Here is a 24,823-nt window from a genome sequence, read left to right on the forward strand (position 1 = left end):
TGATGTCACATTTAATAGAACAGGAAGTGGAAGGGACCTGTTCTGAGTGACGTGCACAGGGGCCAATGGCAGCTTTGATAGAGTGACATTTTGATCGGGCTCCTACGGAAGTGTGCAGAAACCCCTCCCCCTTGGGCAGTGCTTCCTTTTTCAGATAACCAGGGTTGCATTCACAACCTATCGTTTTCAATATCCCACTTATAAAGAAAGTGCTTTTAATTCATTAATTTGTACGATTCTGCATTGCATGCATGTTTAATTCAAATATTTAGTAAAACTTAAAAACAGGTGTGTGAAATATGAACAAACACAAAGATATTTAAATTTGAATGGCAAAACCTGTTCAAAGTGCAGCTATGGCAGTTCTAGTGTTAAAGTTCTTTGTAATTTAATGCATTTTTATATCTGCTATTTATTTTATTTTATTTATTTTAACTTAGTTTTTCTTTAATTTCATAATACAGCAGAGATTCCACATATAACTGTGGTGTCAAGCAAAACATTAAATTACTTAATTCAGTAGTGCATATGCATTGTTTGGAATAGTTGAGAGACAAGAATGTTTTTCTGTACTACATTTTATCTATTTTTCTGTTACACAATCTCATTACTCGTCTGCGAATGTGCCTCAGTTTCAAGCCATAAATTAGGGGATTTAAAAAAGGAGGGATGACTTGAAATTCCACTGCCATGAAATTGCGAAGAGCCTGTGGAATCGTCTTTGAACCATATCGAGAGTACATTAAATCAAAAACTATGGCTGTGGTGAAGATTATTACTGTGAATAAGTGGGGAAAGCATGTCTGCAGAAATGTACCCCTCTCTTCTCTAGACTTTACACAAGCTCTAACAATGTGGATGTAGGAATATACAATAAAAAGGGCTTCAGAAACATGCACGAGTATGAAAATGTAACCATATACATTGTTAATGATGTTATCTATACAAGACAGTTTTACAATTGACCAGTTATCACAGTACAACTTATCAATGTGAGATCCACATAGAGGCAGTCTGATAGTAAGAAATAATCCGATTGTTGATTCACAGAAAGGAAGAACCCAAGAAATCAACAGAAACTTGCTTATAGTTAGATATGTCATGATAGAATGGTACTGTAAAGGCTTGCATATTGCCACATACCTGTCATAAGCCATCACTGTTAAAATGGTAAATTCACACATAAGAGAATTGTAAATAACAAATATTTGAAGGAAACATCCAGAATATGAGATCACATGAGAGTCAGAGAGGAAGTCTGCCAGGAGTTTAGGATACAGACCAGCAGTTCCATAAAGTCCATTGACACACAGGTTACAGACGAAGATGTACATAGGCTCATGGAGGGTTTTCTCAGTGATAATTGTAATGATCAGTGTCAAATTGAAAAGGCATATCAAAAGGTAAGCCAGAAGACTAATAGCAAAAAATATGAATTTATGAGATGCTGTCTCATTTAGTCCTTCAAGTGTGAAGACTGTAACACTGGATGAGTTCTGCATTGCAGTAAGAGATGTTTCCTTAAATACAAATAAACTTATACCTAAAGAAGCAAAGAGTACCTATAAGTCTCTCCATACATAAGTAGAAGATCAATTAAGTGGAAATATAAAAACAATAATACAGTTATAATATAACAAGCACAACAATGAACCATAATGTTAATTCCTATGAAAGGGTTGCTGCAGAGAGAGAAAATGAGTCCCTGTTCCTTAGTCTGCAGTTCAGTGTTAAGCATTATATAGAGAGCTCCTTCAGGAGGGAGGCTACTGAGATTTGCAGCCTGAAAACAGACCTTTGAGACTGTGTCTGTGTAATATTGGGTTAATTAGCCAGAGGTAGAAAATATTACAAATAAGATGATTAATACATGCCGGGTTCCTTTTTCCACAGGGTGTGTGTATGAAATGTAGGTACAGCCATGTCAGGGTTTTGAACAAGACAATGTGCCTTTTGAGTATCTTAAATTCTTAAATTAAATCTTAAAGCAACTTGCAGTTACTTGATATACAGTGGTTGGGTGTCACCCACCTGCCAAACACAAGTGAAAAAGACTGTGCTTGACAGTGTTATGTTCAAGCAGTGAGAAACACGCTGTAGTAGTTTGAACATCATACTTTATTTTCCAAAGACAAACACACACTCCACTTGCCGTAAAACATTAGGTTGCGAATGCAACCCCAGTTATCCATGAAAGAGAAACCGCACAGATGGTGAGGGGCTGTGCAGTTACTCATGGGAACTCTGTGAACGTATGTGTATCAAAGTGGGACACTTTGGGACACACACTCCCATTCTTCCTCTTTTGCCAGAGCTAGATGTCTGCACGACAACCCAGCTCTGGGCGGTTTCTCTTTCTCGGATAACCGTGGTTGCATTCACATCCTATCCTTATTCTTCAAGTTGAGAAACCGCCCAGAGGGGGAGGGGTGAGTGTATACCCAATGCGTCGTGTGGAAAGCCGGCAGCAGAGAAATACATAAGGAGGCTGCTGCAAGGCCACAGCCAGATGGGGCAAGGCCTCAACTTCATTGGTAGAACAGACAAGGTAGGGGAGAGGCTGGGGCCTGAACCCTACCATGAAGAAGGTAAAAGGACACATCTGAGGCCACAGTCTATGAGGATGTGCACGACCAGTGGTGCACAGATGGATGGAAAACTAGGAGGGGGAGCAGGTCTCAACCACCGACACTGGACGGGAGTACAGTAGCACAGATATCGGGAACGCTGGGCACCTTGAAATAGGGCCCATGAAGCTGCCACGCCTCGAAGCTGCCACACCACCGGAATCCGCGCTGACTCGTAGGCCAATCCAGTGGGACAGTCGTTGTTTAGAGACGGCTTTTTCCAGCGTCCGTAAGACACAAAGAGTTGGTCCGTAGCGTGGCTCCCCCTAGTGCAAACCATGTTGCACCACAAAGCCCTAACTGCGCAAAGCAGGTGCAGTCACCTGTCCTCTTCGGATGAGAAAGGCGGAAGATAGAAGGCCATCAACTCCACTTGCCAGTTGACATGTGAAGAACCCAGTCTTGATGCACCGATGAAAACATGGATTTTTCTAACATGCCAGGCCTGGAAGGGCCCAAACATGGGATCTCTCCAGCAGAGACTCGTTGAACAACATAAGTATACAGCTTTTATACAATGCATGACGTGGGTTTGTGGGCAGGGACAGTCACAGATTTCCCAGAGTGTTGTCTTGAGAGGCCTTGGAAAGTGCCTCTAGCACTATGTCCAGGTGCTGTGCTGGTAGAGAAGAAGAGATGGACACCAAGTACACCTTGAGGGTGGATAGGGCCTTGCCCACGTCCAACCGCTCCTGCAGAAACTCTAGGATCACCGCTATAGGGCAGGTGACGGAGTCATGAGCTCTCTCCGGCACCAGGAGTGGAAGGCCTGCCAGCGGTATGAGTACTGCAACCTCGTAGAGGGAGCCCTCACCGATTTGGATTGTAGCCACCACTGCCTCCGAGAGCCCTATGGCTGAGAGGCGTTCCCGTTCAGGGGCCAGACCCAGAGATGCAGGAGGCCTGCAACAGCTGGTTCACCCAGAGGGGGAGCCACCAGGGTTCCCCGTCCAACAAGGACATGAGGTCCGCGAACCACGGGCAGCATGGCCACCTGGGGTCGACCAGCAGGACTGTTGCGCTCTCCCTCCTGATCACTGCTAGTACGGCTGGCAGAAGAGGGAGTCTCGGGAAGGCGTAGAGGAGACTGCGTGGCCACCAGTGTGCCAGTGCATTGATCCCCAACAGCCCGTCGAGGTCTCGGACGGAGAACCATCGAGGGCAGTGCGTGGACTCTCAAGTGGCGAAGAGATCTACATGTGCCCTGCTGAATCGGTGCCAAATCCGCTGCACCAGTTGCGGGTGAATCCGCTACTCTGAGGCCAGGGGAGGCCCCCTGGAGAAGAGGTCCGTCGCTGTATGGAAGCAACCTGGGAGATGAACTGCTCGGAGTGAGCAGAATAGAGGATGTGCCCAGAACAACAGCTGGCGAGCCAGGCGATTGAGTGTTGTCGATCTCAGTCCACCCTGCCTGTTGATGTAGGCCACCGCAGCCGTGCTGTCCATCCAGATCAGCACGTGACGGTCCCGCAGGAATGGTGTGAAGTGTCTCATGGCCAGACAGATGGCACGGAATTCGAGCAAATTGATGTGGAGGGCTAGGTGAGCTTTGCCCCACATTCCCATGACTCCGCGACCATTGCAGACAGTGCCCCAGCTGTGTCCATTGTCATAACCACTCTGTGGCAAACTGGGCACACCGAGGGTCAAATTCGAAGTGCTCCACCTCCAATGGAGTGCCTTCCAACATGCCGGAGTGACACACACTCGGAAGAGGCGATTGCATTGTGGATGCATGTGAAGGGCAGCAAACCACCGCTGCAGGGGCCTCAACCACAGGAGGCCCAGGGGCAGGGCTTGAGATGCGGCCACCAGGAGGCCCAGCAGCCCCTGGCATAGGTGCACCGTCATGCTACCTCTCAACCAGAAGTGGGAGAGGCACAAAGTGATGGCAGTAACTCTCAAGGGCGCCAAGAAGGCACACATGGCAACGGAATCGAGGCACAGCCCTAGAAGCTGTGCCTGTTGAGTCAGCGTTAAGCGGCTCTTCTTCCAGTTAACCCAAAGTCCTAGACCACAGAGGTGGTCGAGGACAAAGTTTGTCTGGGCTAGAATCTGCTCCCTGGATTGTGCACACACCAGCCAGTCATCTAGGTAATTCAGGATGTGGATGCCCTGAAGCCACAGGGGGGCCAGGGCGGTGTCCATGCACTTGCTGAAAGTGCGAGGGGCTAGCAACAGGCTGAAGGGGAGGACGGCATATTCGTATGCCATGCCCTTGAAAGCAAAGAGTAGAAACTTCCTGTGCTGCTGTGTGATCGGGACATGAAGGTTAGCATCTTTCAAGTTGACCGTGATGAACCAGTCCCTTGCCCGAATGGCATGGGAAATGCTGCACTGTTTTATTTGGTAAAGTATTTTACATGACAATAATAAAAACAATCAAAACAAATTTTAATTTAAAATTATTTAAATTATTTTATTTTTAAATCAATTCTTAAAATCACTTAAAAAAAATTAAATCTTAGTGATTTAACATAAACAAAATAAATGTTCAAATAAACAAGTGCACAAAACAATAAAACAAACTAGTGATTAAATCAAAAACTGCAAACCAACAAAAAAGGTCAAATACATTGAAATTAACTGAAAATGCACTGGACAAATCAAAAAACAATTAAAATGATAAAAATAAAAAACAAACCAAAACAGTCCGATGCATTTAAAATCAAAATCCTAACGGCCAATGTATTTGACAAAAGAAAAAAACAGAACAAAACTAACCAAAAAACCCAAACAACTAGTACTTTAAAAACAACTAAATCTTTAAAAACAGTTAAAATTCATTTTTAAAAGTCATTTTTTTAAAACCTATCTTTCATAAAATAGTTAAAAGATCTTGGACTCGGGCTCCAGCAGGGGGAGATGACCGTCCCCGGAGGTGGGTCCCATCATGGGATCCTGAGCTCCCCCAGATCTTGTATATGCCAGTTCTTAAAGGCTTCCTCCTTGCCCCTCTGATGGACCTCCAGATTGACATAGTCCCTCACAAATACCATGCCCCTCCGCACGATGACAATTGGGTCCAGCTCCTGCTTGTTAAACAGACAGATGTTCTGTCCCTCCCACAGGGCTTGTTTCACTGCGCAGACGACACGCCACCAGCACCTCAGGGTGGGAGATGTCAAACCCCTGGCTGGACCATATAGGATCTGCTGGGCGGTCGCCCGCACAGGAATGGCAAACCTGTGGAGGAACGGAGAAAACAGGAGCCAGACCCTGCAGACCCTCAGTGCTTTGGCCAGTATCTTGTAGTCGGTGCACAGGAGGCTGACCGGCCGCCAGTTCCTCAGATCCTTTGGATCTCCCTTCTTATGAAGAAGAGAAAGGATACTCCTCTTCATAGAAGGGGCCAGTCTACTCTCTCTGTACATCGACCCCAAGACCTGAGCCAGATCTTCCTTAAGCACCTCCCAAAAGATCTTATAGAATTCAGCAGGGATCCCATCGGGACCCGGTGTCCTTCCAGAGTTAAGACTCTTTATCACCTGGGAGAGTTCAGTGGTGGTGATTTCTGGATCCTCCTCCGCCTCCTCGTCCCCCTCGTTGCTGGACTCCAACAGGGACAGAAATTGATGGATCAGATTTTGATCCACCACCTTCTGATCGTACAACTCCCTGTAGAAGTCCCGCACCAGTCTCAACAGCCTCTCTGCCCTCCACCTCCTGCCCCGAGGAGTTGATCATGGAGGACATTGCAGGCTGCCTCTCCTTCGTTTTCTTGAAGAAGAAGCGGCTGCACTTCTCGTCGTCCTCCATGATGCGGACCCTGGAAAGGACCTTGATCTTTTCTTGCTCCTCCCAATAGAGGGCGGAGAGACTCAGTTTGACCCGGGCCACCTCCTCAGCTAGGTCGAAGCCTCTGAGCTGTAAAAGACTCAGGTGCTGGAGGCGGGCGTTTAGATGGGAATATCTCGCCCACATCTCGTGAGCTTTCCATTTCCCCAGCTGAATGAAGTAGCCCTTGGTCCTTTTCTTCACCATCTCCCACCACTCTATGGGAGAATCAAAAAGGTCCTTCAGGGTCCTCCACTCCTCGAGGCGTCTGCTAAAGGTCTTAATAACATGAGGGTCATTGAGCAGAGAGGTGTTGAGCTTCCAGACCCCAGGCCCCGACTCCCATGTCTCTGTCGTCAGGAGCCTGTGGTCTGAAAAGAAGACCGCCTCCGAAGACATGGCAGTCCTCTCCAGTGGCTTACTGAGGAGGACGAGATCTATCCTGGAGAAGGAGGAGCCAGAAGAACTCACCCAGGTGAATAAGGGGACCAGGTCCCAACCTGCGTTGCAGAGTTCAAAATCCTCCACGAACGCAGCGAGATCCCTGCTGGATCTATCGTTGCGGGGCTTACTCCGATCTACATCCCTCAGAGCACAGTTGAAATCACCTGAAATGATAACCGGTAAGGTGCCGATCAGGAGCGGGCATAGCTGAGGGAGAAAGAGGACTCTCTCTCTCTGGCTGGTGGGGGCATAGACATTGACCAGCCTCAATACAGCCCCCTTGTATTTAAGGTCAAGGCTGGCCAACCTGTCCGCCTCTATCATCCTAAATTTTTTAACTTCTATGAATGGGTTCTTCAGGAGTACGGCAATCCCGTCCGCTTGGGACATGTTGGACCCCAACTGTGTGAGCATCTTGAAGCGTAAGACCTTCAGGTGCCGTGAGATGGCGGCACAGGTCTCCAGGGGATGTCGTGGCTACGGGTGGGACGCTCGAGGTCTGGGTGGCACCTGAGGAGTGCATTGTGGGTAATGTGGGATAGCTACAGCTAGCGTTGCACAGCCACCATCGCTGCCAAGGACCGTCCTGTGGCCCGGGCGCCGTGACGCAAGGTGTCCACCAGGAGGTCACCCGTAGGTGCCAGTTCTCAGTTCTCAGTACAGGTGGAGCTGCTGGTTGAGTCTGTGCCGCAGACAACATGGGGGGTAGGGCTGCTGGCGTGGGGGGCAAAGTGGCCAGGCCAGTGGTGACAGGGGCTGGGGCACTCCCATCAGAACCGTGGTCAATGTGGTAGGCTGGTGGTTGTGGTTCAGGTGCTGGCACCCTTACGAAGGCGACTTCCATGCCAGTGGGAGCCGTCCTCCAGCTGAAATGTGTCCAGGCCAAGCTAACGGGAGACACGCAGTGGTACAGATCAGAAGGATCTCAGCTTGTGACCACGATGAGGGTGGAGAGTGCGCACCCATTCAGAGACCTGAAAAGAGGTGGGCTTTGCTTTGTGTGCCTTGTTGAAATGTGTTTTCATGGCCTGTTGGTGATGGTGTACTGTGGCCTGGACAGAAGGTGCGCATTGGCGGGCTACTGGGGGTCGCAGCCTGTCCAGTTGCAGCTGCAGTTCCCGCCCGGTCATGAGGAAGGCAGGGGAAACGCCAGTGGTAGTATGCGATGTTGCCCGGTAGTGCAGTAAAGTGTCATATAGCATTGTCTGGAAAGGGCACCCTTGTACTAAATGAGCCCTGATGCTGTTTTTGAGCATTTCGTTAAAACACTCTACTCCACCATTGGCCTGAGGGTGTAAAAAGGAGGACTTTATGTGGTTGATGCCCCTCTCTGATAAAAATGAGCCAAACACAGCCGACAGAAACTGTGGCCCATTGTCATTGGTGATGGCACGAGGCAGCCCCTAATGGGAAAACAGGCGGCTGAGGACTTTCACCATGGCCCTAGCTGTGACTGAGCCTGTAGGGATGATGTCTGACCACTTGGAACTACAAGAAAATGCTGGTGGTGCGGGATGCCCTGGAGCGCCCCACAGATGTCCATCTGTAAGTGTTCCAAGGGTCTGGAAGGCCAGTTGAGTGATTGCAGAGGAGTTGGAGAAGGCTGTCCACTCTTGCTACTGACCAGACAGGCGGTACAATCACTAAACTAAACTAAACTAAGCCCTCAATGTCTCTGTTGATTCCAGGCCACCACATCAAATCCCAGCACGGTTGTTTTAGCTTGACTATGCCTAAGTTGCCTTCCTGTGCCCCGTCCGCGCAGCATTGCAGGAACCACCCTAGAGTGGCCATGGGCAATACAGGTCTCATTCCAGTATGAGAGTTCATTCTTCACACGGGCGAATGGCACCAGCTCCTCAGGCACACGTGTTAGGCACACGTGTTGGCCACATGGCCGTCATGTAGGTGCGAAGGTCTGCCTCAGACGCCTCACGGAGCTCCTGGAGGGACACTGTGTCCTGGAGGGGAGTGTGCAGCAGTTGTATGAGATCAAGCTCTGGGTCCACAACCGTGTCCTGTGTGTCGCAGTCGGTAACTGACCGTGAGAGCAAATCAGAAACAACATGTTCCCTCCCTGGTGTAAATTGTAGCTGGTAATTATATTGTCACAGACGGTTGGCCCACCGGTAGAGGCAAAGAGGTCGGTGTCCTGTACCAGAAATGGACTGCAATGCTGTAAGGGCCTGGTGGTCAGTCTTGAGTATAAAAAGGCGGCCTTACAGGTACATGTGCCTCCGCTCACATGCCCAGAGGCACACTAGTGCCTCACGTTCATCCACTGAATATCACTGCTCCGTGAGTGTCAGTGCCTGGGAAGTTAAAGCAACAGGCCTCTCTGTGCCATCCTGTAGCTGAGAGAGTACAGCTCTCATGGCTGTAGCTGAAGCATCGCATGTGACCAGGGTGGCACTGTTGAGATCAAAGTGGGCCAGAATTGGGGAAGTGGTGAGCCGGCTCTTTAGGACATGCACCGCATCACCGCAAGTTGGGGTCCAAACCCAGGGTGCGTCTTTTTAAAGCAACTGACGAAGTGGAGATGTTGTGGTTGAGTACTGCGACAATAAGCCGTCATGCCTATGAAAGAAAACAGCTCCTTGGTGGATGAGGGCTCAGGTATGCGGTGTACAGCATCCATGTTGGATTGAAGTGGAAATACAGTGAGGGAAAAAAGTATTTGATCCCCTGCTGATTTTGTACGTTTGCCCACTGACAAAGAAATGATCAGTCTATAATTTTAATGGTAGGTGTATTTTAACAGTGAGAGACAGAATAATAACAAAAAAATCCAGAAAAACGCATTTCAAAAAAGTTATAAATTAAATTGCATGTTAATGAGGGAAATAAGTATTTGATCTCCTATCAATCAGCAAGATTTCTGGCTCCCAGGTGTCTTTTATACAGGTAACAAGCTGAGATTAGGAGCACTCTCTTAAAGGGAGTGCTCCCAATCTCAGCTCGTTACCTGTATAAAAGACACCTGTCCACAGAAGCAATCAATCAATCAGATTTCAAACTCTCCACCATGGCCAAGACCAAAGAGCTGTCCAAGGATGTCAGGGACAAGATTGTAGACCTACACAAGGCTGGAATGGGCTACAAGACCATCGCCAAGCAGCTTGGTGAGAAGGTGACAACAGTTGGTGTGATTATTCGCAAATGGAAGAAACACAAAATAACTGTCAGTCTCCCTCGGTCTGGGGCTCCAAGCAAGATCTCACCTCGTGTAGTTTCAATGATCATGAGAACGGTGAGCCCAGAACTACACAGGAGGATCTTGTTAATGATCTCAAGACAGCTGGGACCATAGTCACCAAGAAAACAATTGGTAACACACTACGCCGTGAAGGACTGAAATCCTGCAGCGCCCGCAGAGGTCCCTGCTCAAGAAAGCACATGTACAGGCCCGTCTGAAGTTTGCCAACATCTGAATGATTCAGAGGAGAACTGGGTGAAAGTGTTGTGGTCAGATGAGACCAAAATCGAGCTCTTTGGCATCAACTCAACTCGCCGTGTTTGGAGGAGGAGGAATGACCCCAAGAACACCATCCCCACTGTCAAACATGGAGGTGGAAACATTATGCTTTGGGGGTGTTTTTCTGCTAAGGGGACAGGACAACTGCACCGCATCAAAGGGATGATGGATGGGGCCATGTACCGTCAAATCTTGGGTGAGAACCTCCTTCCCTCAGCCAGGGCATTGAAAATGGGACGTGGATGGGTATTCCAGCATGATAATGACCCAAAACACACAGCCAAGGCAACAAAGGAGTGGCTCAAGAAGAAGCACATTAAGGTCCTGGAGTGGCCTAGCCAGTCTCCAGACCTTAATCCCATAGAAAATCTGTGGAGGGAGCTGAAGGTTCGAGTTGCCAAACGTCAGCCTCGAAACCTTAATGACTTGGAGAGGATCTGCAAAGAGGACTGGGACAAAATCCCTCCTGAGATGTGTGCAAACCTGGTGGCCAACTACAAGAAACGTCTGACCTCTGCGATTGCCAACAAGGGTTTTGCCACCAAGTACTAAGTCGAAGGGGTCAAATACTTATTTCACTCATTAACATGCAAATCAATTTATAACTTTTTTGAAATGCGTTTTTCTGGATTTTTTTGTTGTTATTCTGTCTCTCACTGTTAAAATACACCTACCATTAAAATTATAGACCGATCATTTCTTTGGATCAAATACTTTTTTCCCTCACTGTATATAGTTCATTTATTGACATCAGTAGAGCATCTGTTGCCGCTAGCTGCTGGTCGGCAGTGTGTAACTTGCTCCTGTTTCCTGCATGTGGTGCATGAGCTGACTCCTGCACCCCACAGTGTATATAGTTCTTTGGAATAGACAGTTGAGTTTGTCCGCTCCTTATTAAGTTGAGCGTGGACGACTGCTCCTGTTGTTAGTGAGGGCACACGTGCTTCGCTATGTATATAGTTCCTTTGCCAGCAGTCTGTGGCACCACCCTAGCTATGCTAGATGTGCTGGAGGCCACTACTGCTGTGTCCAGCGGAAGGCACTTGAGTTGGTTCTTGTTGGTCCGCTGTGTATATAGTTCCATTATTAATAATTGAACTATCCAGCAGTGGCTATCTAGTCTGGTTAGCCTGCTGTATGTTGAGCACGAGGTGTGAGACTGCACCTTGTGCTTATATGGTGTGGTCTTGGTATTGGCCCCGCTCCTAGCCCTGCTAGTAGAGCAGGAGGCCGCTATTACTAGGCTTCATGGTAGGCACAAGGTTCTTGTTGCCCGTGGATACACCTTTGCTTATTTCTTCCCAGTTCAGCATGACTGCGGTCTTCGCATCTGGGCAGCCCCTGTGGTCATAGAGTTGGTACGGCTCCTAGTAGGTATGCCTCGGGGCAGAGTCTCTTACCAGCTTGCTGCCTCCTCCCTTGCAACGGTATGGTTATACTGTAACAACTCCCCCTTGGGCAGTGCTTCTAACTCGAAAGATAACGATAGGTTGCGTATGCAACCATGGTTATCTGAGAAAAGAAGCACTGCCCAAGGGTTGCCATGTCATGCAGGAGTTCTAGCTCCCGGCAAAAAGAGGAAGTCTTTGTGCAGACATCACCTTTTATACAAACAGGAAGTGGAAGGGTCCTGTTTGAGTGACGGCAACAAGGGCCAATGGCAGCTTTGATAGACAAAAGTCTTCAATGCGTTCCAGCAATACGTGCTGAATACCCCTCCCCCTTGGGCAGTGCTTCTTTTCTCAGATAACCACGGTTGCATACGCAACCTATCGTTCCATAGCAAACTAATGTTATATTTCAAGTTGAGAATTAGATCCAAAGGGGTCTTTGGGATACTGTGTAACCTACGTCAGAGGTACTTTAGTTAAGGCCATTTCAATACGGTGCTCATATTGAAAACTTAATTGGAATATTTCATGGATATTATTTACAGGGAGAAACAACTGCAGTTGACTTGCAGCTACTTTCTCTAACCTTTTAGAGAGGACTGGAAGGTTTGAAATAGGTCTATATTTCTTAAGAGTACTGGGATCTAAATTAATTCCTATAGAGTATCTATAGTGTGGCGACCTGCAGTTTGAGTGCCACTGTCTCCTTAAGATCAGGATTCTGAGATGAGAAAGTGACCATTAAAGTAAAGTCTGGCAGATACGAGTGAGTAATTCAGTACATTGTGCTGGTTATTGTGCTGGTTGAGATGTGACTATAATCAAGCAGTACAGCAATGTCCAAAAACTAAATGTATACAGGTGGAAACCCAGTGTTGAAATCATTGTTGCTACCTCTGTATTTAAGACCTAATACTCAATTCTTATTATGTTATACAATTGCTATTAACTTTATTGAAAACCACTTTCCGTAACACATTTTCAACTATAGGACATACATGTATATAATAATGTAAAAGGCCCTGAAATCTGAGAGCAAATTAAATGAGATAGGAAATGTCAAGGAATAAGAAGCATTTATTTCCAAGATATAAAAAGAATGTACAGTATGATTTATAAATTCAGATTTAGCTAATATTTGATGTCCCCTCACTTGAGAATATCTACTTCTCTGCTGAACACCCTCATAACTCTCCTGCGAATCTGACTCAGCTTCAAGCCATATATGAGGGGATTTAAAAGAGGAGGGATGACTTGAAACTCCACTGCCATGAAATTGCGAAGAGCCTGTGGAATTGTCTTTGAACCATAACGAGAGTACATTAAATCAAAGACTATAGCTGTGGTGAAAATAATTACAGTGAATAAATGAGGAAAGCATGTCTGCAGAAATTTACTGCTCTCTTCTCTAGACTTTACACAAGCTCTAACAATGTGGATGTAGGAATATACAATAAAAAGGGCTTCAGAAACATGCATGAGTATGAAAATGTAACCAGATACATTGTTAAGAGTTGTGTCTACACAAGACAGCTTCACAATTGAGTAGTTTTCACAGTACAGTTTGTAAATGTGAGATCCACATAGAGGGAGTCTGAAAGTTAAAAATATTGAAAGTGTTGATTCACAGAAAGGAAAAATCCAAGAAATCAGCAGGAACTTGCTGATAGTTAGAGATGTCATGATAGAATGGTACTGTAAAGGTTTGCAAATTGCCACATACCTGTCATAAGCCATCACTGTTAAAATGGTAAATTCACACATAACAGAAGAGTAAATAACAAATATTTGAAGGAAACATCCAGAAAATGAGATCACATGAGAGTCAGAGAGGAAGTCAGCCAGGAGTTTAGGATACAGACCAGCAGTTCCATACAGTCCATTGACACATAGGTTACAGAGGAAGATGTACATAGGCTCATGGAGGGTTTTCTCAATGATGATTGTAATGATCAGTGTCAAATTGAAAAGCCATATCAAAAGGTAAGCCAGAAGAGTAAAAGCAAAAAATATGTATTTATGAGATGCTGTCTCGTTTAGTCCATCAAGTGTGAAGACTGTAACACTGGAGTAGTTCTGCATTGCAATAAGAGATGTTTCCTTAAATACAAATAAAATACCTAAAGAAGCAAAGAGTACCAGTAAGTCCCTCCATACATAAGTAGAAGATCAATTAAGTGGAAATATAAGAACAATAATACAGTTACAATATAACAAGCACCACAATGAACCATAATGTTAATTCCAGCCTTCTTTTGATTTCATATATTTTCTTCTTTACTGACACAAATGATGAAAATACTCACAGATGTTAATCTGTGAAAGGGTTGCTGCAGAGAGAGCATGAGTCCCTGTTCCTTAGTCTGCACTTCAGTGTTAACCTTATTTAGAGAGCTCCTTCAGGAGCTAGGCTACTGAGATTTACATCCAGAAAGCAGACCTTTGAGACTGTGGCACTGTAATACTGGGTTAATTAGCCAGAGATAAAAAAAAATTACACATAAGGTGATTAAAACAAGCTGGGTTTTTATTTACCACAAAGTTTGAGTATGGAATTTAGGTATAGCAGTGTCAAGTTTGTGAAAGAGATTATATGCCTTTTGAGTATTTCACATTATACAAAAATGTACTTTAAATGCATAGAATAGGGAAGCAATTTTCTGTAATTTAATATACAGTGCCTATCAGAAGTGAAGAAGACAGTGCTTTATAGCTGGTTTGCATTAGGTACTGTAAAATGAAGAATCCTGTATGAAACAAAAGCCTCTAATGTTGGAGTTCTAACATGTGAGTGGCATTTGGGTCAAACTTTAGAAAAAGTTACAGGACTTAAAGGATTTGCTGCTAATGTCTTGGTTCCAGATACCACAGCATACCTTCAGAAGTCTAGTGGAGTTCATGCCTCGACGAGTCAGGGCTGTTTTGGTGGTAAAAAAAGACTAGCTAGACTAGCTGTTGTGGTTGTTTGCCTTTCAGGGCTTTTCTTTTACATCAGGTGAGCATATGAGGTGGCGTGGTCGTGTCAATCTGCACCTCAGCTACATGGCCTGTGCCCCATGTCTGCCTGCGTGAGGGGCTCCTCCGCCGGCTTGTATCCACACTACAAAGTGCTGGAAGCATATTGTTTCTGTTAGGATTTTTATTAGGCTTCCATGCACGAAGTGCTGGAAGCCTATTGTTTCTGTTAGGATTTGTATTATTATTAGGCTTCCATGCACCAAAACTACATGTGTCGGTCACATGGTGCCGCCGCCATGTTGCGATTAGAGGTGAAATTGTGAATTGCTACAAAAATCTTCTTCTCCAAAACCAACGGACACATGCATATGCCACTTCATACACATGCATACCTTATGCCCCACTATTACGCTTGTTCATCAGAAGTTGCTCGGTCTCACACTTTGTCCGCAGTACATAGCACAAACAGCACTGAGTTAAAAAAAGCAGCCATCTTGGGCATATACATCGTAACCACAAAACACTATCAGTCACTTTCAACAGTATTAGAGTGGAAACGATTATTTTAAACACAGAGACACTTCTGCCTGCAAATACAAATAGTGTAAACTGAGATGTGTAGGGAGGGATTATTTCTGCTGTAGAGAAACCGTGAAGAGAAGCAAGAGAAAATGAAAGTGAAACTAAAAAATAGGATTAAATGTGATTCACAAGAAACATGAATACACATTTTATAAAATAAATACATGAAAATGAACAGTGGTACAACAGCAATGACGTTGCTGAATCTGATGTGGTGGGTTATTGCTTTCAAATTAATTTCAAACTGAAATAACAACGAGTGCATTACTTCCTGTTTATATCATGTTATTATTATTATTATTATTATTATTATTATTATTTCTTGGCAGACGCCCTTATCCAGGGCAACTTACAGCATAAGTGTAAAACAAAGTGCAAAAATACAGTTAAATAAAACATAGCAATTACAAATTCCAATTTACAATTTAACAAGTACAGTAAGTGAGGTCCTACATCCTGGATGGTAATAGCTAAGTGCTGTCAAGATGTAGGGTCACAGTCAAGGGCTACGGGAAAGGGAGCAAGGAGGAAAACAAAATCGAAAACACAAGACGCATAATTTAACTGTGAAGTGCTATCTAGCATCGATAAAGGACTAATATTACAAGTACTGTTGGAAAATATGTGTCTTGAGTAAGCGCCGGAAGGAGGTCAAAGACTCTGCTGTTTTGACTTCAGTGGGCAGGTCGTTCCACCATTTAGGGGCCAGGGATGAGAAGGAGCGGGCTCTGTAGGAAGGAGAGTGGAGAGGAGGTAGAGTTAGTTTTCTGGCACTGGAGGAGCGCAGTGGTCTGGAGGGGATGTATGGAGAGACTAGTGTCTGAAGGTAATTTGGTGCAGTGTGGTCGAGACAGCGGTAGGTGAGGGTCAATGTCTTGAACTGAATGCGTGCCGGTATCGGGAGCCAGTGGAGGGAGAGGAGTAGCGTGTGCGAACCGTGACAGAGAGAATACCAGAAGAGCCGCGGAGTTCTGGATGAGCTTGAGCGGGCGGGTAGTAGTTGCAGGCAGGCCGGCCAGGATGGAGTTGCAGTAGTCCAGGCGGGAGAGGACCAGTGACTGGACAAGCAGCTGAGTCGAGTAGTCGGTGAGGAAGGGATGGATCCGGCGTATGTTGCTCAGGAAGAATCTGCAGGTGCGTGTCAGCGTGGTGATGTGCTGGGTGTAGGAGACCGCAGGATCGAGGGTAACTCCTAGATTTTTAGTGAAAGAAGAAGAAGAGAGTGTGGTGGATTCCAAGGGGATCGAGATGGGGAGGTCAGCAGAAGGTGAGGAAGAGTGGGGGTTAAACAGGAGATCCAATTTGGAGAGGTTGAGTTTGAGGTGGTGCGAGTGCATCCAGGCGGAAACGGCAGACAAGCAGGAAGAGATGCGAGAGGGGATGAGAGGGTCGGAAGAGGGAACAGACAGGAAGATCTGGGCATCATCAGCGTAGAAGTGGTAGGAGAAACCATGGGATGCGATGAGGGGGCCCAGGGAGCGAGTGTAAAGAGAGAACAGGAGTGGGCCCAGGACGGAGCCTTGGGGAACGCCTGTGAGGAGAGGTTGGGGGGTGAATGAGGAGCCTCGCCATGTCACTTGGTAGGACCGGTCACTGAGGTAGGAGGAGAACCAGGTGAGAGCAGTCCCAGAGATTCCAAGGTCAGCAAGGCAGGAGAAGAGGATGGAGTGATCAACGGTGTCAAATGCTGTGGAGAGGTCAAGGAGGATGAGAACTGAGGAGAGGGAGGGAGCACAGCTGAGGGAGTCAGTGACTGCCAGGAGAGCCGTCTCAGTTGAGTGAGCTGCGTGGAAGCCGGATTGCAGAGGATCAAGGAGTGAGTGTTGGGACAGAAAGTCAGAGAGCTGATGGTGGACTGCCTGCTCGAGAGTCTTTGAGAGGAAGGGGAGTAGGGAGACAGGGTGGTACTTCTGAGGAGAGGTGGCGTCAAGGGTTGGGATGACAGCAGCTTGTTTAAATGCAGAGGGGAAACAGCCAGATAGGAGTGAGGAGTTGAGGAGGGAGGAGATGAAGGGAGAAGATCAGGAGCAGTCGCTTGGAAGAGGCGAGAAGGGAGAGGATCCAGGGCACACGTTGTAGGTTTGTGACGTAGAAGGAGAGCAGAAACTTCAGCCTCTGAGAGGGGTGAGAATGAAGAAAAGGAAGCTTGATCGGAGGGAGGTTTGGGTGTGATGGGAGAGGGGGGTGGAGTATTGAAGAGCCTGTGGATGTCTGCAATCTTGGAGGAGAAGAAGGAGGCGAAATCATCAGCAGTGAGAGTTGAGGGAGGAGGAGGGGGAGGGGGGGCAAGGAGGGAGGAGAAGGTGGAGAAGAGATTGCAGGGGTTGTTGACAGTGTATTCGAAGAGTAATTGGAAGTAAGACTTCTTGGCTGAGGTGAGTGAGGAGGAGAATGTGGACAGCAGAGAGCGGTAGACTTCGAGGGCAGCTGGGAGGTTGGTCCTTTTCCACTTCTGTTCAGCGGCACGCAGACTAGTTCGGGTTGAGCGGAGAACAGCAGAGAGCCAAGGCTGAGGAGGGGGAGGGACGGACAGAACGAGACATGAGAGGACAAGGGAGGAGGTGAGGGAGGAGAACAAAGAGGAGGTAGCACAGTAGACAGATAGATGGGAAAAACAGTCAATGGAAGGTAAGAGAGTGAGGGCAGTGGAGGCAAGGGTGGAGGGAGAGACAGAGCGGAGATTACGGCAGAAGGTGACGGAGGGAGTGGGTGGAGTGGGGAGGGAGGGGAAGGAAAGGGAGAAGGAAATTAAGTGGTGGTTCGACAAGTCCATGGGTGTCACAGAGAGTGTTGAAGGGGAACAGCCTCTAGAGAAGCCTGCCCTGTAAGTGGGGGGAGACGGGGAAAGAGAGAAGTTAAAGGAGTGAAGGAGAGGAAGAAATCTGGCACAGTGGGAAGAGTTGGAGAGGTGGATGTTAAAGTCTCCCAGGAGGATGGTAGGTGAGGACAGCGAGGGGAGGGAGGAGAGAAGAAAGTCAGGTTCATCCAGGAAGGAGGTGAGTGGACCAGGTGGACGGTAGAGAACTAGAAGGAAAAGGTGAGTGGGAGAGGTGATTTCCACTGCATGGAATTCAAAGCTGTGGATCGAGATTGAGGGCAGAGAAGAGGAGAGAAGGGGAGACCAGGAGCCTTGTTCCTCCTCCCCACCCGGTAAGATGAGGGGAGTGGGACAGGATGAACAGAGAGGATAATGCAGCAGGGGTGGTAGAGTTGTCTGGGGAGATCCATGTCTCGGTGAGAGCAAGGAAATCCAGAGACTGGTGGGAGGTGAAGGCGGAGATGATGTCGGCCTTGTTGGAAGCTGAGTGGCAGTTCCACAGGCCTCCAGAGAGTGGAGTAGAGGGGAGGGAGGAGGAGGGGAGAGGCAGAGAGATGAGGATGGAGGGATTAGAAAAGACGGAGAGCAGCACAGGAATCAGAGAGATCGTCATGGTTGCCAGTTGTTGCTGTGCAGTGTCTCCTCGCAGTGTCTCCTCGCAGTGTCTCCTCGCAGTCTTCTCCTCCCTGGAGTCCCCGCAGCTAGAGTCCCTGCTCTTTGGAGATGGGGCCCTTCAGAATGGGGGCACTGAAGGCTGCTGGCGCTGAGGTGTGGGGGGCGGTTAAATACGACACCTGTAACTAATTAGGATAGTGCACACCTGTGTTGCATTGAATGACACAAGGCTGGTCAGGATGGCCCTCCCTCCCACACAGGACTGCTAATAGCACAATTAATGGCCGCTTAATATCTGAATACAGACAAAGAGTACCAGACACACGCAATTACACTGAACAATAGCTAGTAGTAATGTTAAACAAATGCTAAATAATCACAGCCTACAGTGTAACGCTTCTGATTGCAGACAGGGCGTGTCGAGTCACTAACAAACAGTCGCTGCTCTTACTACAAAACAGGTGGAAGATATACAATTTGTTGTTAAACAAAAAAAAACATGTAAACAATCAATGTAACTTAACTAAACTAGGAAACGCACGAAAAAGCGATACTTAGCTGCAGCGACTTGAGCGACTTCTCATCTGGCTTGCCCGAGAGTCCAGTGGCCATGTTACCGTTGCAACACGAGGGGGCATAACTTTGTGCTCTTCTCTCTCAGCGAAATCATAACTTATGGTGACATGTTATATACGGAATTGTGCAGAATTGCTTGGTCTTTGCTGTAGAGTTGAAATGGTGAACATAAGACGTTTCCTGTGCGAGCTACACCTGAAAAAATGGACATACTCAGTCAGGTGCAATAGTAAAAACTAATTGCCGTTATTTGCCCCTTAGTGATATACTTTGCTTTTCCAGGTGTAAGTATATATAACGCACACATCATTAATCATTGTGACAACCAAATGAAATTCAAATAAACATCTAAATAAGGTTTAGAAGGTAACTACGAATGTATAATCTGCAAAAGTTATAAACTGCTTACAGTTTCTTTTTATTTGCTTGCTTTGTGTTCTAAACTAGTACACAAACGAGTAAGGGATTCTTTCAGCTCTAGAAAATAGTCAAAAAAATACCAGAGACAAACCGAAAGTGTAACTAAAAACTATAATCAAATGTAATTAACACACAGCAATACATGTTATTAAAATAAAATGACATTGCTGAATCTGTAGCCGTGGATTATTGCTTTCAATTGAAAGTCAAACAGAAGTATTTACAAGTTGCCACAGAGAGACAAAGGAAAGTACAGGTGAGAGGCAGCCATCTTGTTGTTTGACTAGTTTCAGGCCAGTCTTAGCATTGCTAATTTTGTTTTAAGTTTGCCTAAATTGAAGTCAATTTAGTTCAGCTGCTGAGTTGGTGAAAATAAACAGGTTGTAGAAGGGAGTTTCTGTCTAGGACTAGCAGGAATTATGTTGCAGGAGGAGCCAGGTGTGGCCAGTTAGGTGTGAATTGGGGGTAGGTAGACAAAAGCTACTTAAAGCAGCTGTTGAGTCCAATAGGTAAACAGAAATATTTACATGTTGCCACAGAGAGGCACAGGAAAGTACAGTTGAGAGGCAGCGATCTTGTTACAGCTACTTAAAGCAGCTGTGCTGTTTCTCGGTCACAAAAGTTAAGCAGTTGACTAGGCAACAGGAACCAAGGGACTTAAAAAAACAACAACAAAAAACCTAACATTTAGAAGCATGTGGCCACTACAGTGTCAGGTTTGCAGAATGATTGCCTTCCTGGATGAACTCATCCAAGAAGGCTTCATTTGTGAATGTTGTCAACAGGTTGAAATCCTAGAGATCAAGGTTCTTGATCTCGAGGCTCAGCTTGTTGATCTGCACTGTATTAGGGATATAGAAGAATTGGTCAATCAGCCCATGAGAGAGATGGTGTGCACGCCAAAACCTAGGAGAGTTGAGACCTCAAAGCAGGACAACGTAGAGAACTGCTGGGTTACAGTAGGTCGTAACCACAGAAGAGGGAGTGCACAACCCTTAGAGACATCCCAAGAAATGCTAGAAATGCCCAACAGGTTCCAACTGCTGGACAATGACTTGGACAGTGACAGCTCAGAGGTTGATGGGAGGGCAGTTGAGCACCAGAGCACCATGGTGCCCACTCCCCCTCAGAAGAGGGAGGCAGTTATAGTAGGAGACTCAATTCTTAGAGGTGTAGATCACACAGTGTGTTCGAGTGACAAGGAGACCCGCATGGTATCTTGCCTGCCTGGTTCTCAGGTTGCAGATCTCCCTAAACTAGTAGACGGGCTACTGGCCAATGCCGGGGGAATCCACTGGTCATGGTCCACATTGGAACCAATGACATAGGAAAAGGTAGAACAGATGCAAGACAAATTTAAAGAGTTAGGAACAAAACTAAAGAGCAGAACCTCCACGGTAGTTTTCTCCAAAATAATTCTCCTACATTACATTATTTGTCATTTAGCAGACACTCTTATCCAGGGCAACTTACATTTGTACCCATTTATACAGCTGGATATAACAGCACTACCATACCCAGGATTTGAACGCATAACCTTCCAATTATGAGTCTAAAGCCCTAACCACTACTCCACAGTGCTGGTACCATGTGCATGGCCAGGGAGACAGGCAGAGATTAGAAAGTTTAACACGTGGTTGAAAGCTTGGTGTAGGGAAGAGGTGTTTAGGTTTTTGGAGCATTGGTCTTTCTTCTGGGATAGATGGGATTTGTACAAACCGGATGGTCTACATCTAAACAGAAGGGGGGCTAATGCATTGGGAGAGTGTATGGGCAGAGAAATTGAGAATCATTTAAACTAGGGACCAGGAGGGCAGGGAGAAAATTAGATCTCAGTAACAGAACAGAATCTTTGTGGGTGAAACTTTTGGACAAGAGATGTGGAGGATTAGTGGTAGGAGTGTGTTACAGACCACCCAACTCAGATATTCAGCAAGATGTTGCATTGTACAGTGTAATAAGGACTGCATGTAGCAAGGATGTGGCTGTTATAATGGGGGATTTCAATTTTCCAAACATAGACTGGGAAAGCCCGGTTGGGACTACAGAAGCAAATATAGAAATGGTTGAGATGGTAAATGACTGCTTTCTAACTCAATTTGTCAGGGAACCAACCAGGGAGAGTGCATGCATTGACTTGATATTTTCAAATGACCAAGACAGAGTCAGAGGGACACTAGTTAGAGAACCAATGGCAAATTGTGATCACAACATGGTTAGCTTTCAGGTATTCTTTCAAAAAACAAGCCCCAAGTCTAAAACAATGGTCTACAATTTCAGAAAAGCAAACCTTGAAGGTATGAGGCGGTACTTAGAAGAGGTAGACTGGAGCACACTGGATTCAGATTCAGTTAAAAATGGATGGTTATATTTTAAGAATATACTACTTGAGGCTCAGGAGAAATTTGTACCAAAAAACAGTGGCCAAAATGGTTTAATAGAGGTATGCAAAAAAATATCAAGAGAAACAAAATGTTATATAGCACATACAAAAGGGATGGAGATGAAACAAAATACATACAATATGTTGAGCTCCAAATAGATCTTAAGAAAGGGATCAGGAAAGCAAAGAGGGAAATAGAAAGAAACATAGCTCTTGGAGCTAAAACTAATGCAAAGAGCTTTTTCAAAACTACAACAGCAAGAGGACAATAAGGGAGGAAGTGAAACAGATAAAGGGAAAAAATTGAAGTATCTTGGAAAACGAACAAGATGTAGCAAATGTTCTAAATTTGTATTTCACAGAGGTTTTTAAAAAAGACAGATAACATGCCACAGGTTGACAATCAGTCCAGTCAAACAATAAGAGAGATCAGGATAAATGAGGAGGAGGTACTAAAGGGACTAGCAGAATTAAAAACAAACAAATCACCTGGGCCAGATGGTATATTTCCAACAGTACTTAAAGAAATGAGGGAAATTATTTATAGGCCACTAAGTCAAATATTCCAAATGACACTTAGAACAGGGGATGTGCCAACTGACTGGAAGACAGCAAATGTCATACCAATCCACAAGAATGGGGACAAAAGAATTTTAGTCACAAGTATTACAATTTTGATGTTTTTATTTTGATTGAAAATTGATAAAACTAAATAAACAGTCTGAGGAGCCCCAGGACCTTAGCTGTGGCTCTCGCAGGCGAGGCAGGTGCCAGACGCAAATAGGGCCTGCTTGATCGACGTGCCCATATACCCCGGCTTCACATTTGGCCCTTCAGTGGAGGCGATACTAACACGATCCATCCAGGAGAGGGAGCAATCACAGCACCTGGCACAGATTTACCCTGACACCACACCCCCTGCTCAGCCTCAGTCAGACTGTGGGAGCAAGAGGGCAAACTGCCATGCAGAAGCCCCGCACCCCTGCAGACCTCCGCCACCAGATCACCAGCAGGCAAGTGCCTGCCCAGGCCTGCCATAGTAGACACCAGCCAAACCCCAAGGGCCGTGCCATGTAGAAGCGCAGTGAACACCCGCCCCCTCTACCTCCTGCACCACAGCCCTGAGCCATTCCAACAATACACTCCTGGATGCTCCAAATTATAACAGTTGGCTGCTCCCTACAGTTTGACCAATACACCCCCCTTCCGAGGTTTGGTGTGGACACGAGTGAGGGACCCATTGTAGTATGTGGCATTTGTACCACAATCACTCTTCTGAACAAGAGAGCATTCCATGAAGTTCCCCTTTCCGAGGCAGCACAAGGAATTCTATTCCCTCTACTTACCGGTGCCCAAGAAAGACAGTGGTTTCTCAGTCACCTGCCATATCAGGGTAATTTTGCAATTTTTGCAGGAGCTGTTGGACAAGAGTAAGTCCCAGTCCACACTCAAGGTGTACCTGGTGACCATCTCCGTGTGCCATGTCCAGGTTGATGGTGAGCCACCCGTGTCCCATTTGTTAGCCTCGCAATTTCTGAAAGGAGCGTGCAGGCTATGGCCTCCTCATGCCCTTTCACTGTCTGCATGGTGACTTGATTTTGTGCTTAATGTGCTTTCAAAGGCCCCATCTGAACCACTGCAATCAACTAACCTCAAGACTTCAGACCTTTTGGTGGCAATTACATTTGCCAAACATGTGAGCAAGATGCAAGCTCTATCTGTACACCCCTCATGCGTATGTTTTGCGGGAGATGGGTCCAACCTAACCCTACATTCCTCCCAAAAGTCTTGTCCCCATTCCATGTTAACAGGCTTGTAGAGTTGATGGCTTTCCATTCTCCTCCCTTCTCTTTTCGGGGGAGGAGAGTCAGCTGCAGCTGCTATGCCCTGTATGTGAACTCAGGTGCTACATGGAGTGCACTAAGGTCAGTCGACAGAGCAAAAACACAGGGCAAGGCACTTTCAAAACCACACCTCCCACATTGGATTGTGTACGAGTCAGCTGGTCTTGTGACTGCCCTGTAGAGACTGCTCCCAGGGGGATTTCACGCGGGCACGCAGGTGTTGTTACCTTATGAGTCCATCCTGTATATATGATTTGTACTTGTGTTACGAGTGTGTGTATTGACCTGTACCCCATTATGTATATAGTTAAATGGAATGCAGTATAGCTGTGGCCCTGCCCCTAGCTGTGCAGGCCTGTGCAAAGCGGAGGGCACATGAGCTGTCCTCCTGTTGTATATAGTTCGTTTGTTACAACATAGTAGAGCTTATGGTTGCCCCGGTCCTAGCTGTGCTAACAATGCAGATGGCAAGTGCTCCCGTTTTATGCAGAGGGTGCATGAGTTGGGCTCCTGTACACCACAGTGTATATAGTTAATTTGTTCAGTGATGCTGTTCAACTTGCTGTTGTCCGCTCCTTGCTGTGTAAAGCTCGGAAGCACTGCCCAAAGGGGAGGGGTTACTGAATAACAAAACTGTCGCAAACAAGGAGACAGTGAGCTGATAAGGGAGCTTGTCCCGAGGTGTACCGCTAGGGGCCTCAGCAAACAATTCCAGACAGTAACCTCAGGCTAAGTTCAGTAACTTGTAGGGCCGCACCTGAGCTGCCCAGGAGCGAGGACCGTAGTCACGCTCTTACCGGGAACTGTCTAGAATCAGCATATACAAGGTGGGGCTACAGAGGTCAGCTCTTACGCCCTCTACTTTCAATAGCAAGGCTGGCTGCTCTACTAGTGCAGCTAGGAGCGAGGCCGA

General features: G+C 46.4%; 2 protein-coding genes across 2 annotated transcripts; both read right to left on the reverse strand.

The window, feature by feature from the left end:
* Positions 1–572: 572 nt before the first annotated feature.
* LOC136747045 (olfactory receptor 4K14-like) lies at positions 573–1,502 on the reverse strand. Its single transcript, XM_066699999.1, has one exon. The coding sequence runs from the start codon at positions 1,500–1,502 to the stop codon at positions 573–575; it is 930 nt and encodes a 309-aa protein (XP_066556096.1).
* An 11,361-nt stretch (positions 1,503–12,863) lies between these two features.
* Positions 12,864–13,796, reverse strand: LOC136746538 (olfactory receptor 52J3-like). Its single transcript, XM_066699109.1, has one exon. The coding sequence runs from the start codon at positions 13,794–13,796 to the stop codon at positions 12,864–12,866; it is 933 nt and encodes a 310-aa protein (XP_066555206.1).
* Between the last annotated feature and the right edge of the window lie 11,027 nt (positions 13,797–24,823).

The sequence above is a fragment of the Amia ocellicauda genome, chromosome 3 (assembly GCF_036373705.1).
Source record: "Amia ocellicauda isolate fAmiCal2 chromosome 3, fAmiCal2.hap1, whole genome shotgun sequence".
Taxonomy (NCBI): Eukaryota; Metazoa; Chordata; class Actinopteri; order Amiiformes; family Amiidae; genus Amia; species Amia ocellicauda.